Consider the following 16,077-nt stretch of genomic DNA (forward strand, 5'->3'; position numbering starts at 1 on the left):
GCTGATTGTACTCTGGCAGTCATTATCTGTCTGCGCTAACATGTCTTTCAATCCCTCTGGGCTCTGAAAGTCCTCTGAAACTCAGCAACTTCTATGACCCGTGGTTATCATAAAAGTTGGGTGTGGGCAGTGTGCTGTGTATGGAGAACCAAAACACCCACGGTGAAGGTGAAAGTCTCTCTACTCACCCACCCACCCCTCTCTTTCTCCTCCCCTCCCTCAATGCCTAATACTGTGACACCACTGGGCACCAAACAGCCAAGGTGAGAAGGTGGTAAATGGGAGGTGAGGCAAAGGTGGATGGGATGGTGGAGAAGGAGGGATGGACAGGCAGAGAGATAGAGGAGACAGGTAGACAGATAGACAGGGAGGGTGGGGGTGGAAGGATGAGGATCAGCGTGACGTGGTCCCACAGCCCAGAAAGAAACAAACAAAAACAGGAAGCACAGACTAGACAGACTTCACTAAACTACAGAGCCGAGACATAGCAGAAAAGAGGGAAAAGAGGAAGAAAAGAACGAAAACAATAAAGACCATTAGAGCGGCCTGATGGCATCTACTTAACAGACATCCAGCACACCAGACATAGCTACTGAAAGCAGAGCATGTTAACCGGAGAGACAGAAACAGAGAAAGATGAGCAGATGGAAGAAGAGTGAGAGAAACAAAGAGAAAGTGAACAATAAGAGACAGGGAAGTGTGCGTGGGAGACTGAGAAAAGAGGAACCCTAACAGACCGGACAGAGAAAACAGCTAGACAAAGAGTGATGTAGAGTGAGCGACAGATTGAGTACAAGAAACAGACCAGTGGCAACAGAGAGAGAAAGAGAGGGAGTGAGAGCTAGAGAGATAGCTAGGCAAGCGAGTAGGGGGGTGGGGTGGGGTGGGGAGGTACAAAGAGCAGGGCATTTGTTTTGCGCGCTCCTCGGAGGAGGGTGGGGGGGGGGGGAGAGAAGGGGAAGAGGGGAAAGAGGAGAGGGGGCGGGGGCGGGATAGTTACTCGAGAGCTGAAGGTCCTCCTGCGATCATCTTTAAGCCCCTCCAACCTACACTGGAGCTAGTGGAGATAAAGCATCGAATCACAGGCATCAGTGCATCTGTCCCAGCAACCAGAACACCACAGACAGACAGACAAGACACACAGACGGACGGACGGACAAACGGACAGACAGGCATCCACTACAACAAGCAACCCTAGCAGGAGCTGGGGGGGAGAGGAGCAGAAAGGAGAGAAAGAAGGAAAAAGAGCTAAAGAGAAAGGTGGCATAAAGCAGGGCCATAAAGAATGAACACCTAGTAGCTTTTTGGCTTTCTGAAGACTTTAGCTGAGGTTCATGTTGTGATTTTGCTGATCCGGAAATAATGGATGCACTCTATAATGATCAGAAGTTATAATAGCAATGCTTTAAAAATGTTCAGTTACAAAAAATGATAACAGAGCAGATTTTTTTCTTTTTCACTGGGACAGCTTGACTTACTACACTGTATCGTAAACCTCTGATGCAGTGCTGGAGCAGAGCCAGTTCTGCCTTTCAATCTAGTCCCAGTCCCGATGTCAACAGTTCCTGCATGCTGCCGTGGGAATTTCTTGGATAAGTAGCCCTCATGTGTTCCTACTTTGTGTCCAGCAAATTTAATGTAGCCATTGAAGCCATGTCCACCAAGGTTTTTACAATTAACTAACACTAAAATAAAAGCTAAAATTAGATGAGAAAAAACATTTTAGTTAACTAACTTTTGAAAAACAAATTAAACTAAATGAAAGAAAATTGAGTTAAAAAAAAAAAACTTTAGTTAATTTTTTAACTAAAAATGTAGTAGAGATATACTTAGTTGTAGTGTTTATTAGACTGGTAAAAATATTTTATTACAACTTGCCTGATAAGTCTCAAAATACATGTATAATGGGTCTACAATTCTATGACACACTATGGATCAACTGCTTTACAAAAGTTATGTGTTTCTGTAGTAATACACATACTAATTGTCATCAATTTTCCCTCTGACATGTGCCCTCCATACAATAATAATTAAACTGACTAAAACTAACACTGAAACTAATAAAAAACTAAACTAAAACTAAACATTTTCAAACAAAATAACTGAAAAGAAAATTCACTCTGTAGACTAAGGGAAACTAAACTGAAAAAAGAAGACAAAAAAAGTCAAAATGAAACAAAAATAAAAACAAATTAGCAAATACAACTGTATAATAAATTGCTATAATAAGGCTATTGCTTTGAGGGCGACTGACATATTTTATTTAATGTAGAAAAAACCCTTTCTTAAAAAAAAAAACCTGAACATGTGTGGACGTAGCCTTAGATTATAACCTTACAACGGCACAGTTTAGGCGGACAGAACTTGTGAATAAAACACCAGTTTCCCCTTCAGCTTTTTAACCCCCATACTGCCATGTTGGTAAGCTGTATACCCATAATGACATTTATAAACAATTTTCAGCAGATGCAAATGCTAACGAAGTTTTAGTTTAGGCTGGCAGCAGATAGGTCACCATGCAGATGGACTACCTAATATTTTGAGGACTAGCAGTAACACAACAACTGTAATTGAGTTTGCTGAGTTGCTAACCCTTTCAACACTGCCATTAGTGCTTAAGAGTCTAATTTCTGGATTTAAAATGCCTCATCATATTTACAATTTTACCACTTTCTCTTAGTTGGTACAAGCTTTTTTCAGCAGATGCCATGATGGCACCAGCTCATGCTAGCAAATTTGTGCTGAAGCTCGAAAGCCCTTATATTTCTTTTATATAACACTATATATAAGAGAGAGAGCAAGCGAGAGAGTGATAGAGACAAGGATAGAAACAGAAAGAAACAGAGAGAGGCAGGCATGAAAAAACAAAAAAAGGACAAAGGTGGGGATTAAGGGGGCTAATTACAGCTACAGCAAGGCACAGATCAAACTTGCAGACATTGAAAAGCACATATGAAAACTAGCGACTGACAGCTAGGGCATTTTTTGTACAAGGTGTGCCATTCCAAGAACACTAGGACTAGGACATCTAAAATAAAATAAAATTTAAAAAAGCATAACAATTACATCAAAATCTTACTGTCTAACTGGTCTCCTTAAACACACAGATAAACCACAAAGATCAAGTTTTCTTCTTCTACCTAACCCAATTTCACACTCTGTCCTATAGTAATGGATCATTAGTCTGTCTTGCAGCAATATACGGTCACCATTAGCTAGCACATAGCGGAAAAACCTCAATGCAATGTGGAGTGATGACACTAATGCTGACACAGGTTGAAAACAAAACCTCAGTATGGCAAAAAAATAGCTCAGAAGAAAAGATCATACCATCAGAGAGCCATGGGGAAAGACAGTTTGCATATGGAGATGAACACGGGAAAAAAGCTACAGGGGGATGTGTTAGAGGCGAGGAGGATACATGGAGAATGAGTACAAAGGCAGACTGGGATGTTTTGGACGTTTAGAGGAAAGGCATAAAAGCAGACTGTCAAACATTCTCGCACTCATTTCTAATCTACCCTTCGCTGCAATCCCCTGTTACTGGTGAGAGACCGACCAAGTGAGAAAAGAGAATGGGCTTGTATGAGGGATGCAAATTTTAACAGGCACACATCATACACGCAAGAACAACAGTTTCAAAACTCCCTGGATAAGCAAAAATAAAGGAAATAAAAGCAGGCAGTTTTCACATTCATGTGTGAGTGTTTGCAACGAAGCATTAGGCATGCTGCAGGGAATGCAGACACACACGCAAATGGAAAAACCACCGGCTTTCGTGCCAGAAACACTAAGCGCTCTAAACGGCAACCTTGCCGTCACCGCGGAAACAGCCTGACAACGGGTTGTCATGGAGATCTGCCCGGAAGATCAATGGGCTGGGGAGCAGGTGACGGTTCTGTGTACGGACACAGAATAGTGAGCACAGCCAGGTCAGCGAGACACATGGCCCGGCATCTGTGAGCCGCCCGGGGAAAAATCGATGGGGCCAATAACTAGCTGGCTAAGGAGATGTTCCAGGAAATGATGGGATGCAACTGCCGCGGTGCTGAGCTCAGCACAAAAACAAAGGAGCTGTCAGACAAATTATGCAAAAAGGGGAAGATTAATACATCCTCTGCAAGGAGGAGAAGGCTGTGACAGGGCATGGAGGCTTGCTGTAAACTGGCTTCAACCGCCTCACCCCTTGTGACGGAGTGAGAGAGGGATGGAGCAGAGGACAAAATGCCAGGATGATAGAGACAGAGTAGTAGAGGGCAGGGGGAAATGCTACTGTGGCAATCCAGAGCGATGGCTTCAACCTCCTGGAGAGTGCACTCATGGCTTCCCGTGGGGAGGTCAGTTACTGTTCAGTGATCCCTCTGTGAATCCAGCAGCACACTGGCATATCCATATCAGGCACAAACACACGAATACGTTGCGTCCTGTGCAGAAACCAGGCACTGACACACACATCAAACCTGACAAATGACCAGATGGGGGGATGAATGGAAGAGAATGAGTGCTGGTGGAGTTCTTGAGATTGAGGCATGGAGAAGAAATGTTGCAAACTATTGAAGATGGTGGTACACAGGACAACTTATAGACTAAAATCAGATGGAAATCAGTGTCCAAATACATCTGACTTTTGAAAACACTTCATTTTGTCTTTTTGCCCATGTGCATCACCACTGTACTTCTAAATCTGAACCTAGCTCTGCATGGGTCAGGCAACAGACACCTCTGCTGTAGAAATATGCAACATGTGGACGCGTCCTATGTGTGTTTGAGTTCATTAAACAAGATCCCTTTTACACCTGCTATACATGATTTGATTTGTGTCCACACAGGTCATGCAGAGAATATAGACTGGCCTTTGCATTTGCAGCTGGTAATATTAAGCCCTCTACTTATTTGCAAGTAATTTGCAAGTAATCTACTTTATATGCAATTCAGTTTGGAGCAAACCGGCAGACTTAAACACTTAAAAGTTTGTTTGTTAAGTTTTAGGCTGACCAATTGAGATGGCAGGAACAGTCTCACCCTGCAGTTATCTCTTGCATTTAGATATATTTCATTTCTCCGTCTCTCAACTTAATATAAGCAGTTAGACACTGTCTATTACTAAAGTAGTGCCAAGTTCTCACCTGCTCCAGTGCTGCAGGTACATGCTATAGCAAAGTGAAGCCCAGTGCAATCTAAAATACAGCGTGCGCCTCTCTGTCCCTCCATCAGCCTCCCTGTCTGTGTACGTGAATGCTTGTGCATGTCACTAGTGTGGTTAGGTGCTCAGTGGGATGCCAGTGGCCTGCATGCCGGTAGAGAAGTTGCTAGAAGGTTAGCGGGTTTACCTGGTCCAAGGTAGAGTACCTTGACTTGAGCGTGATGACCTCATCCAGGTGAGCCCTGAATTCTCTCCGTGAGGCCTGGGGGAAGCCACAGGATAGTCACTCACCTTCATAACATACACACGCATGCGTATACACACACACACACACACGTACAGACGACAGGCATACACTCCCACTCGGACTGTTACAACACATCAGTTAGTAGTGTTTTAAACACAGCTGCACACATAGTCTGCTAATTTAGCATACTAATGCAACAAATACGCACACACACACGCACACACACACACCAGAAATAAGCCATTGAATGACATACATTCGGCAGTCAGACCAATTTAAATAAATAAAATAAAGTGGCAAACAAGTCACTGGAAAACTGCCAAAAAACACAACATAAGGAATGACGGATGAGAAACAAAATCAGTTCAGTGGATCTGACAACAGTTCCAGGTGAGCTCTGCTAGCATAAATACATTTTTGAACTAACGTGAATGTTAAAGAAGTGAACCCAAGTGAGTGCTTGACCCTTGGCCCTACTCAACGCCTCGCTCGGTGTCTTTGTTTAAGCTTAAGCTTTATTAATTTAATTAGTTATTTTTATTCCTTAACTCATTTAGTTACAAATAAATATTAGAAAACATGCCTCTAAGTGCGTAATTATTTAAATTTTATACCCTGAGACCATAAGTTCTATTAAAATCAATAAAATAAAAAGACATATATATCTTATTTTTTAAGCTGAGATTAAGATGGCCACCAAAAATATGAAATTACATATAAATACAACTTTAAATGATAGGGAAAGTACCTGAGTAGGCCTGTGCTGGGAGCATTGCAAACATTTCTAAATTACCTCAAATATACTGCACATTGGGCATTTCTGTACTGCAGTACCTTGTTACTTATATGCATCCCATTCCAGTACATGACAAGATCAGCCTAGGTCTAAAGCAAGATTAAGACTAATGGCATACATAGCACACTAAATAGGCAACAATTACTTTTGAGTTAATGTCCGATTTTGCATTTCAAAATAAAACTAAAGATAAAAAGTTACCTCTAATGCATTAGTGCTGAAAAAGAAATTGAAATGTAAATTAGCTCGCTAGATAATTTATTTTTAATCACGTATTCAAAATCTGTAGTTTCATTACTGTGCAATTACAGTTAATCAATGGGCTTCAAAATCACAGTGGACAGCGCCAGCACCATTTGACCCCCTGCACAGAGGTCATGTCTTTATCACTCACTGATCAGAGTCACTTAGGGCCATGACCAGTGTGCCAAGCACAGCAAAGCTGCAAAGCTTATATTTACCGGGCCTTTTCTCTTTTACGAGCTGATGAATGTGTGTCAGCGAGGCGCTTTAAAAAGAACTGAAGTGTATACACAGAGGGAGAGAAACATACTTTGCTTGTGCAACCAGTATCACTTTCATTCAAATACATAATTCAAGCAACTTTCAACTTCACTTGTGAGGTTGAAACGCGTTTGAGTAATATGCCAAGTGATGGACGTTTGTTTATTCTGGAGGCTGTGTGTGCATGGAAACCAGGCAAAGGGTTAGATACAGTATGTGTATGAGAATCAGACAACATTTCACTACAAGACTCAAATACGCACAAAAACACAGGGAGAAAAACAAAGGATTGTGGGTTGTGTGTCAAAAAACACAGAGAGACAGCAGGAGTGTAGCAGGCAAGTCAGCATACACACAAGGGAAAGGAAAGGAGGTTTAGGCAGGAAGCAGTCATGCCAGGCAGGAAATTAGAGGTGCTGTTGGAGAGGGAAGGAGTAGGAACTGATGCCACCATGATGACCGTAACGATGCTTTAGAACACATGCAGGAGTACCTCAGCAATGCTTAGGGTGGATGAACAGGAGGGGAGCCGCGCCTGGTGCCGCGAGAGAGAGGAGGGGAGAAGAGAAGAGGTTTAACAGAGCCAAAGCCGGGTTGAGCGGGGCACAGAGGCACACAGAGACTGGCGGGTGGAGCGGACAGCGCCCTCTGTCTTTCAGGAGGACATCTGCATGACAGCTCTCTGTGTGACTGTCTCAGGTAGGCCATGGCAGCCAAGGGCATGAAGGACAAGACAGGACAGGTCAGGACAGCAGGTAGGAGTTACATGGGGATTCATTCCCCATCAGAACAATAGGAGAACAGGTTTCACAGGAACAAAAAAATAAATAAATCACACATTAATGTAACATTTTCTTAGCCTCTCAATGCATTTTCCAGAATTGTCATGTTTTTAAAATTGACCAGAGAGAATCCACATGTATCCACAAAGCTCTCGCTACTTTCTGCTAAGCCCTTTCCAGAAATCTGAATGACCAACCTATTTCCATTCCCACGGTGGCAGATCCATCCATGCATATCTGTGAAACACCAAGTTCCACTTGCACCACAGATAAACACAGGGTGTCCTTCAGCATTGGGGCATGTTATAAGAATACCCAGGCAGGTTTCTCACTCCCAGTCTGTCAAATTAAGTCTAACTGAAAAATTTTAAAATCATTACTGATACAGATATTTGAAAATCCAATATATCTTCTTTTTAGACACACAAAACATAAACAGATTTCCCCAATCCTTCCTAAGAGAATATGACAATGCTATTTAAAAATATTGTTTTGCTGTCGCAGCATGTCGGTGATTACTCATTTATAGGGCTTTGGAGCGTGATGTCACAGGAGGGGGCGTGGCTGCCGAGGCGCCATTTTAGCAGGCCAAACAAAGGGCTAAAGGAGCGAAAGCACACGGATAGCATCAGCAATGGTTTGCACTTGCTGTGTTGTCGGTTGTAATGTTAGACTACTACCTGACTTTACTGCTTTCCACATGGACTTTGCAAAGTGCCCTCTGGTGGACAGACTATGCAACATAACCATTAACAATTCAGTTAAAGAGTGTTTCTACCATCTCCATTGTTCTTTTACATTTCTCATCAACTGGCTATTATAAATGCTGATAATGATTTCCTGTTTTTCACCAAGCAGAGGGTGAAAGCAATAGTAAAAAAGCACATGTGAAGAAAATGAATTAGCGACTGAAAAAATAAATAAATTGCAAAACTCAAAGATTTAAAACAGGACAGAAACTGTGGTCTCCTGGTTGAAAGGCTTTGAACCCCAACACCACTCCTAACATGGCCACACTAATGCCAGAGGACACCTTTCGCATGTCTCTGCAACACCAGGGATGAAAATGTGTTTAAAAAAATGGTTGCAAAACTAGATTATCCCATCATTTTGTATGTCACCATCCTAGACCAGGGCACTTTGTGTAAAAGCAAATATCAGTGTGATATAGGGCATGCATAACACACTCATTTGCTGTTGACTATACACTACTCGAACACAAAGTTTTACGTCACATGTAGTAGAAGAACTGAATTCACCAGAGGTGCCATTTGAACTGAAAAAGAATGCAAACCTGACCACAACACAGTAAAAATGTCAGTTCTACAGTCAAGACAGATGTCAGTCATGGATCCAACATGCCTCCAACTGCAGTTTCACATCACATGTGACATACTGTTAAAAGGACTCCGTAAGCCAAAAGCACACGGGGAATAAATGAGGCAGTGTAATTTATTTCTACCATCCCCGGGTATCACCTGTTACTGCTCCACTGGGGTCACCCATGATTGGTGTATTTTTATTCAAGCTGTGGTACAACATTTTAATAACAATCCCTTCGCCAAAAGGCACATGAAATTTTTTATTAACTCCCCTAATGAAGCTAGAAGGAGGTTATGTCTCAGCCTATTTTAGGGTGATATTTCAGGACGGTGCTCATAGATTATCCAGTTTATCTTACTTTAGAGACACTGAATCATTAGATTCATCAGATTTCAGAGATCAGATTAATTTGATTTATTAAACTGATCATGTGCTAGTCGGAAAGCCAATCCCTGTGTCTATGACAACTGCTCTACAGCCTTTCATTCATGTGCTAGTTTGCCAAAACATCCCAAACAAAAACTGCACATAAACGCAGCCATCTGGGTTGGCTGTTTGTTTCTGGTCGAAGAGCCTTCCAGCTATGACATATCACTGGGAAACCCATTTAGAAGTATTACATGTAGTCCCCAAATAATGCCTAACATGAAAGCAAAGCTCAGTATGAATTATCAGCAAAGTCATTAGACAGTTCCTGACTTTTCCTCATGAATCAGTAACATTTCAGATTATATAATAAATAGCCTTTGTAAAGCAGCACTGTGAAGGAGATGAGCATCTCATCCTTCCTAATTGAAATGCTCTACATTCACAGCAGTTGCCCTCATGTGGCTCACAGCTCAGATAATGGACACTGGCAGGAAACCATAGGAGGTTACAAATTGAAACTCAGAAGTAAACTACACAAGGTTTTCCTAAATACTGTAGCGGTGAGGTAGGGCTCAATTCACTAACATAGACTGAATACATCGATTCTCTTTTTTCCAACCCAGAATTTTAGTCTATCATCTTCTATTTATAAATAGAAGATGATGCATATTCATCTATGTATATGATAGTAGTTGTGTAGACTGTTAGATGAGGGCTGTTGTTTGAGTTTATTGTGGTGATGGAGGGTTGGTCTCAAGAATATGACAGTGTTTTGTAATGAAACTGAGTTACATAATCATCCCCAAGATGTGAGAAAGTTCCCTGTTAAAGTACAGCAATACAATGCTAGCAGACAGATCTCCAAACATCAGAATGTTATTTTGCAATTAAACTCTTGTGATCTACAATTTGTTTCTATGAAAAATATTAAGGGGTTTTATAAAATAAAGACTTTCCAGTATAATACTGTCAGGTTGTCATTAGACTGTTATTTTAGGTTCTTTCCATCTAAAATCATCGAAGGCTTTCTGCTCGACCATCTCTGATTTGCTTCAAAATTTTATGGTATCCATCCATCGACCAATAATGATTTCTACTAAATTTTATCTTCATACATCAAATACATTTTAAGATATATTTTTTTCAGCTTTCATGCTTTATCACACAAATCTGAGGCACAAATCTCACATCTATTAAAGATAAAAGTCTAAACTTTTGACTTGCCTTTCTCGCCATAAAATTGAATCATATTGCCAAAAACAGCTAGTGACAATTTCTGAATATTATATAGGTTTATTGCACTACAATAAAAAAACATATACTCTACTTTATTACATGATTGTTAGGTTAACGTCAAAATATACTAACAGACATTAAAAACGCAACAATGTAGCATTTTCATATAGTTTACTTCTCTTGCAGCATTTGTTCCAGGCAGCATGCCGATCTCTTGATTGATCCTTACTCGTATTGTGTCAATCACACCATGTGGACACAACAAATCGGCTATATAAGACTACTCTCATGAAATGAGCTACCAACTCCTTTTTCTTTACTCTTTTTTTTTTTTTAACTTGTCAGTTGTTTTGCTATATTTATTTGTATTTACAACACAATTTGCAGTGGTAAAATATCTAGAAAAGTATTTGATACATAATATATTACATATATTTACAGCCACAGCATGTATCGGTTTATTTGGAAATCTTTAATAGTGAAACGCAAACGAATTTCTTCAGAAACCATCATACACAGCACTTTAAATAAAGCCATCAATGGGCAGCTAGTTCACAAATTTCTGTGTTGCTATTCAGATTTGAAGACAAGCATTTAAAATCATTTATGTGAAAATGGGGTTAATAAATGTCCCACTGCGCTTCATATTACACACAGTGATATTCGCTGGGGTTAGTGGTTCCCTCATCTCTGCAACAGAGGTAAATGTGAAGCTAGCATGACTAGTATTAATAGACAAACAAGGTGAAAGACAATGTTAACATCAAATATTTCAAACATATTAATAGGGACAGTAATAATATTCATGCATCAGAATGCCACCCAATCAGTGCTGTTTCATGTTCATATATTTTAACTGATACATTGGCACTGCAATGCACTGAGTACCTCTTAACCTCATAACTGTGTTTGTAGTGTTGGTGCCTTTTGGATCCTTTTTGGACCTTTGGATTTTGCATCATTTTAATGCAATTATCTAAAAGTAATGCGGCCATCCAAACATTCTGTGCTCAATTTCTAAGAGTGTGAATGTATTATTTAATTTAGGTCTAGTGGATGCACCTTGCTAATCTGTTTACCCCATAACTCACAGCTCAAGCAGAAGTCTAGAAACTAATGGGTGACAACATCATGCTGGATACTTTTTTTTAATAGATGCAGTCTATAATTTACTTACAGTTCAAAGTATGAAAGTAAAAGAAGAAGGAAGAGAAAATGTAACACACTTAGAGTTTCTGGGATTAGATTACACACATACGTGAGCTGAATTATAGATTTAGTTTGGCTGAAGTAAACATTTTTTGAATGATATCACCAGCTGATTGTGCAGGTTTATGATGAGCTGCTTTCTTTACTTGTCAAATTAAACTTTCCTGCTGTCACTGCTTTAAAGTAATTTCAAGTTTTTTTGCTTACAGTTTCAAAACAGAGTTACTAAAGAAAAACAAAAAAACAAGCTCTGCTCTCCAACAGCTCCCTCAAGAATAACTAATATTGGCTAAGAGTCCACACTGGAAAAGCCAAACAACTAGTAGCGAGGCTGACCCGGAGCATGTGCTGTGTGCATCTTCATCTTGCCCCGGTCATTCATCACAGCGCTCCTATGGCCATGTCTACATATGTTAGAAATTAATGAGCTACTGAATGAATTTTCAGAGAGCGTGGCATTAGCACAGCTGATTTGACAGGCCTGTGTTATATCGCTTACCAGTCTTCCCCGCTTCACATTCCCAGCCCACATGGTGATGGAGCACGCTCAGTACAGCTGGTCAGACAACTCATCCACTCTTCTTAATGCCTTTCCTGTCTGTCTTTCTGTCTTCTCTTCCTGCTCTTGTTCTGTCCCGCTGTTCACTGCACTTGTACGCTTTCTATTCTCCCTCGACTGCCCTAAAGGCAAACGCTCTGAGTCAGTGGGCGTGAGTAACTCGAGACAAATATAATATCACACACGGTGCACGCAAACTTCACACATGCAGATGCGTGTCTGCGCGGCATGTGTGTAGAAGACATAATATTTTATATGGATGATGCTGACATATAAAATATACGCTCCTGAATATCTAATAATCTCGATAACAAAAGTGGAAAATCCACCGTGTGTGCACATGCTCTTTCCACACATGAACAAGCACATTCGACTTATTTTGATTTAAAGCCTACAGCAGTTTGACCCAAATGGTCAATGGGTTCCTGGAGCCAAATAAAGGCAGGGAGGGCCAACTGTGTGTACATTAATCAGAGACAAAAGAGCACTTTCCTCTTGGCCATAGCTACTTTCATCTGGTCTTTTCAACACTCACACTTATTACAATACATTCTGTTCCCTTTAAGCTTTCTCAGCCATCCTTCTGTACCTGACATTTTGCAGCACAGTCACGCCTCACAGCTAAATAACATCAGTCTACCTTTTTCATCCAGTTACTGAAGGCTGTTGTGTCTCTCCTGAACACTCTGACATGCATGTTTCTGCTTTCCTTAAGGCTACATAAAGACTGGATTAAGCAGGTTTATAAAAGGGAGAAAGAGTAGACAAAGAGTCTAAGGGTCTCATTTCTCAAAAGCAAAAAACTGTCAGTATGATGTGAATATTTTAGTGTCTCCAAAGTGAACCAGCTTTTTTCACGTATTTTCTAAAAAATAAATAAATAAAATCTGAAAATCCAGTGCAGCAGTCAGTTTTGTTTTGTCTGGTTTCAATACACAGACACTTCTAAAACAGTCTTGTAAAGGACTCATTTGAAAAGGAAACAGGGATGACAGATTCTGTCACTTAAAAAAATGAATATTTCAATATTTCAAGAAATGTGGTTTCTTTGCTTCAGCAATATACAACTATCATTTCTTTATGGTAACAACAGCCCTTTACGTTTGGCCCCAACCCTTTGGTGACCAAACGACTATTAGACAACCTAAAAATACACCAACAAGCTTCCCACAAGCCTCTTTAAAATGTAACATGCTGCGGCTTTGCTATAAATTACATAAACAACATAACACAGGCTCATTAGTAATAATTAGAAGTGCTGAAAGGTGAACTATCTCATTGCTTTCCGTCTTAAAGCTAAGCTAATCAGCTACTAATCTGCAGCTTTGTATTTATAATGCAGACACAAGAGTGGTATCAATTTAAAACATATCTATAAGCAAGAAAGCCAAAAAGCTTAAAATGTCCAACTTAACAAAATGCAATTTTCTGGATTCATTTTTTGTCCTAATGTAAGCTGTGTGCGGTTTTCTTTTGGTCCTCTCTTAGTCCAAACAAGCACAAAGAGGCAGAGCTCTATTTTATCCACAGGTTCTCACAGGCTGTACAAAGCATAGCCTCCATAATAGCCATTATTTTTGCCGTACCTGACATTTAGCTATTAGTGCCGTCATTCTCCACAGTTACATCAGTATCTTGCTGCTTCTCCTTGTCAACTGTTTAAAGCCATCATGGATTTCTGAAGGCGCTGCTTCCACACTTCTTCATCCATATTGCCCTCATTTCCATTTACAGTAGTGCTCCAGCTAAGCTGCTCTGTTATTGCCTGGAAGGAAGCACATGATAACTCCAGGGACAAGGAATAACAGTAAAGGCATCGGCATCATGGGGTTTCTGATTCCTGTTCTGCATAAATTGTAAGGTGCTTTGGATAAAAGCAGCAGCTGAGGGAGGGAGGGAAATGTGGATGGAGTGTCATCTACTTCTTAAGTGACTGACTGACTGCTGGAGTGCAGAGCCCTATGAGATATTGTGTCGCTTACTCATACTCATCATCCTTTCTTTGTCTTTTTATGTAACTGCCACCGTCCAACACGACAGTAACACCACCACCAAAACACAAGGCACATAAGTCCCTTACTCTTTATCCACATTCTGCAGCCCACCGCTAGTTTAAGCTAGTCAACAGTATCCTACATTACTCACCCTCCTACCTCCTAACTAATCCATGGCCTGACACTGTACCTCCTTCAGGCTTCAGCTTCCTCATCAACAGCAGCACACATGCACAAATAACATTTGCAAAACACAACGCTGCACATGCAATATATCCACCCCCCATGCCCACTCAGCTAATAATACAAAATCCTTCACTTATTAAACATGGACACAAGCGACCTCCGCACACACAACCCTCCACACTCAAAACCTGTAAACACTCTCAGATATGCAGGAGGAAAGACATTACTTACCATCTTCTGCCTGGAGTCGAAACAGAATGAGCTCCCCAGCACATGCACACACGAACACACACTTTTACACACTCACTAACTGTGAGAGGGTGAGTGAGGAAGGGTGAGCAAGAGAGTGAGAGAGAGAGACAGAAAATGCGATAAGAAGGGAAGGCAGAAGCAGGAAGGATGCAGAAGACAGAGAGAGTGGTGAGGAAATGCAACAGCCAGAGAGACAATGAGGAGGAGGAGAGTGAGGAGGAGGGCATATAGCTGCACATACAGTGATGTGTGCTGTCCTAAATTGTACATGCATGACTGAGGACTGTGTGTGTGTGTTTATGTGTGCGGGAGTGTGTATTTCCCATGAGCCTTTCTGTTGAGGGAAAGTGACAGATGTGACTTTCTCCTCTTCGCGATCATCTTTCTTTTTTGCATCTTTCAACTTTATTCTGCCTCCTTTTGTCACAATCACACTGATTTGAGATGAGTGAACCGGGGGAGGGGAGAATACTGAGGCTAATATGAGGTGAGCTACCGGACTTCTGGGATGGACAGATGAATAAAGACTGACAAAAAGACACAGGCCAAAATAGCTGAACTGTCCTTACTGTTCACTCTGTATGCATTTTAATTTCCTTCCATCACCCTTTCGCCACCTCCTACTCTCTCCCAGTCCCCTGTCCTCTCGAAGTTATTAGCTATCTATCCCTTTCACGCCCTCCCACTCTTTTCTTCTCTCCTTCTCTCTCCTTTCGCCTTTCTTACTTTCTCGCTCACTCCATCATAAATCCTCCACACCTCCAACAGGCCAGAAGACGAGGAGTCACATTTATGAGCCTTACTGCAATGGAGGAGGACAATAACACATATCTAGCACTATTGCCGCTTTGCCGAAGACACACACACACACCAGCAGACACACAAGCGGTCACTACTGTCAGGTTAAATCAAACATAAAACTTTCAGCAGAACACAAAGGCATATAAAAAATCCTATCTATCACTTGTGCAGGGGAATAAACCTTAAAAGAACGACAGTACGAGCTGTAAAGAAGCGCCGGAACGTCACACTGCGCCTTCGCTCCAACAGTAAAGTATCTCGTAACACTCTCGCCCACTGCAGCATACAGTAAATGGTCAAATGTAGTAGAGTAAAAGAAAAGAGCATTAAAGCAATCAATACATTTTACCTGTACTATGTGTCCTTTTATCAATTAAGTTTGATTAGGATCTTCATAACATTGTACTGTACTTTACCATCTCCTTCGGAAAATCTGTCCTGGTTTGACATGCTGCACATGCATTAACCACTTCCATAAAAGAGTCGAGGCTGCACGCAGGGCAGCACCACAGGCCACACTGAATATGGGATTTGTGAATGGCAGTTTTTAATACCATCTCTAATCTATGTGGCACCGTTATTGATCCTAACTCTTCACTTAAAGGTCACAGGTCACCAAACTGCATGCTCAGCATATTATCCTCATCTGAAACAAAACTACAGCCATACGCATTTA

General features: G+C 41.0%; 1 protein-coding gene across 12 annotated transcripts in view; it reads right to left on the reverse strand.

Annotated features, from left to right (window-relative positions):
* gphnb (gephyrin b) overlaps positions 1 to 16,077 on the reverse strand; it is a 109,794-nt gene that overhangs the window by 17,377 nt on the left and 76,340 nt on the right. For 5 of the 12 annotated variants that reach the window (XM_085132075.1, XM_085132073.1, XM_085132064.1 and 2 more), the window contains exons 9-11: positions 7,184 to 7,225; positions 5,331 to 5,405; positions 1,001 to 1,057 (exon numbers count right to left, since the gene is read on the reverse strand). The exons of 3 other annotated variants lie outside the window; for them this stretch is intronic. In XM_085132075.1, the coding sequence (XP_084988201.1) occupies positions 1,001 to 1,057; positions 5,331 to 5,405; positions 7,184 to 7,225 (174 nt within the window). The remainder of the gene's footprint in view (positions 1 to 1,000; positions 1,058 to 5,330; positions 5,406 to 7,183; positions 7,226 to 16,077) is intronic. 4 more of the 12 variants (XM_085132066.1, XM_085132067.1, XM_085132069.1 and 1 more) reach the window with 4 other exon arrangements.

The sequence above is a fragment of the Neolamprologus multifasciatus genome, chromosome 15, assembly GCF_963576455.1.
Source record: "Neolamprologus multifasciatus chromosome 15, fNeoMul1.2, whole genome shotgun sequence".
NCBI classification, from domain to species: Eukaryota; Metazoa; Chordata; class Actinopteri; order Cichliformes; family Cichlidae; genus Neolamprologus; species Neolamprologus multifasciatus.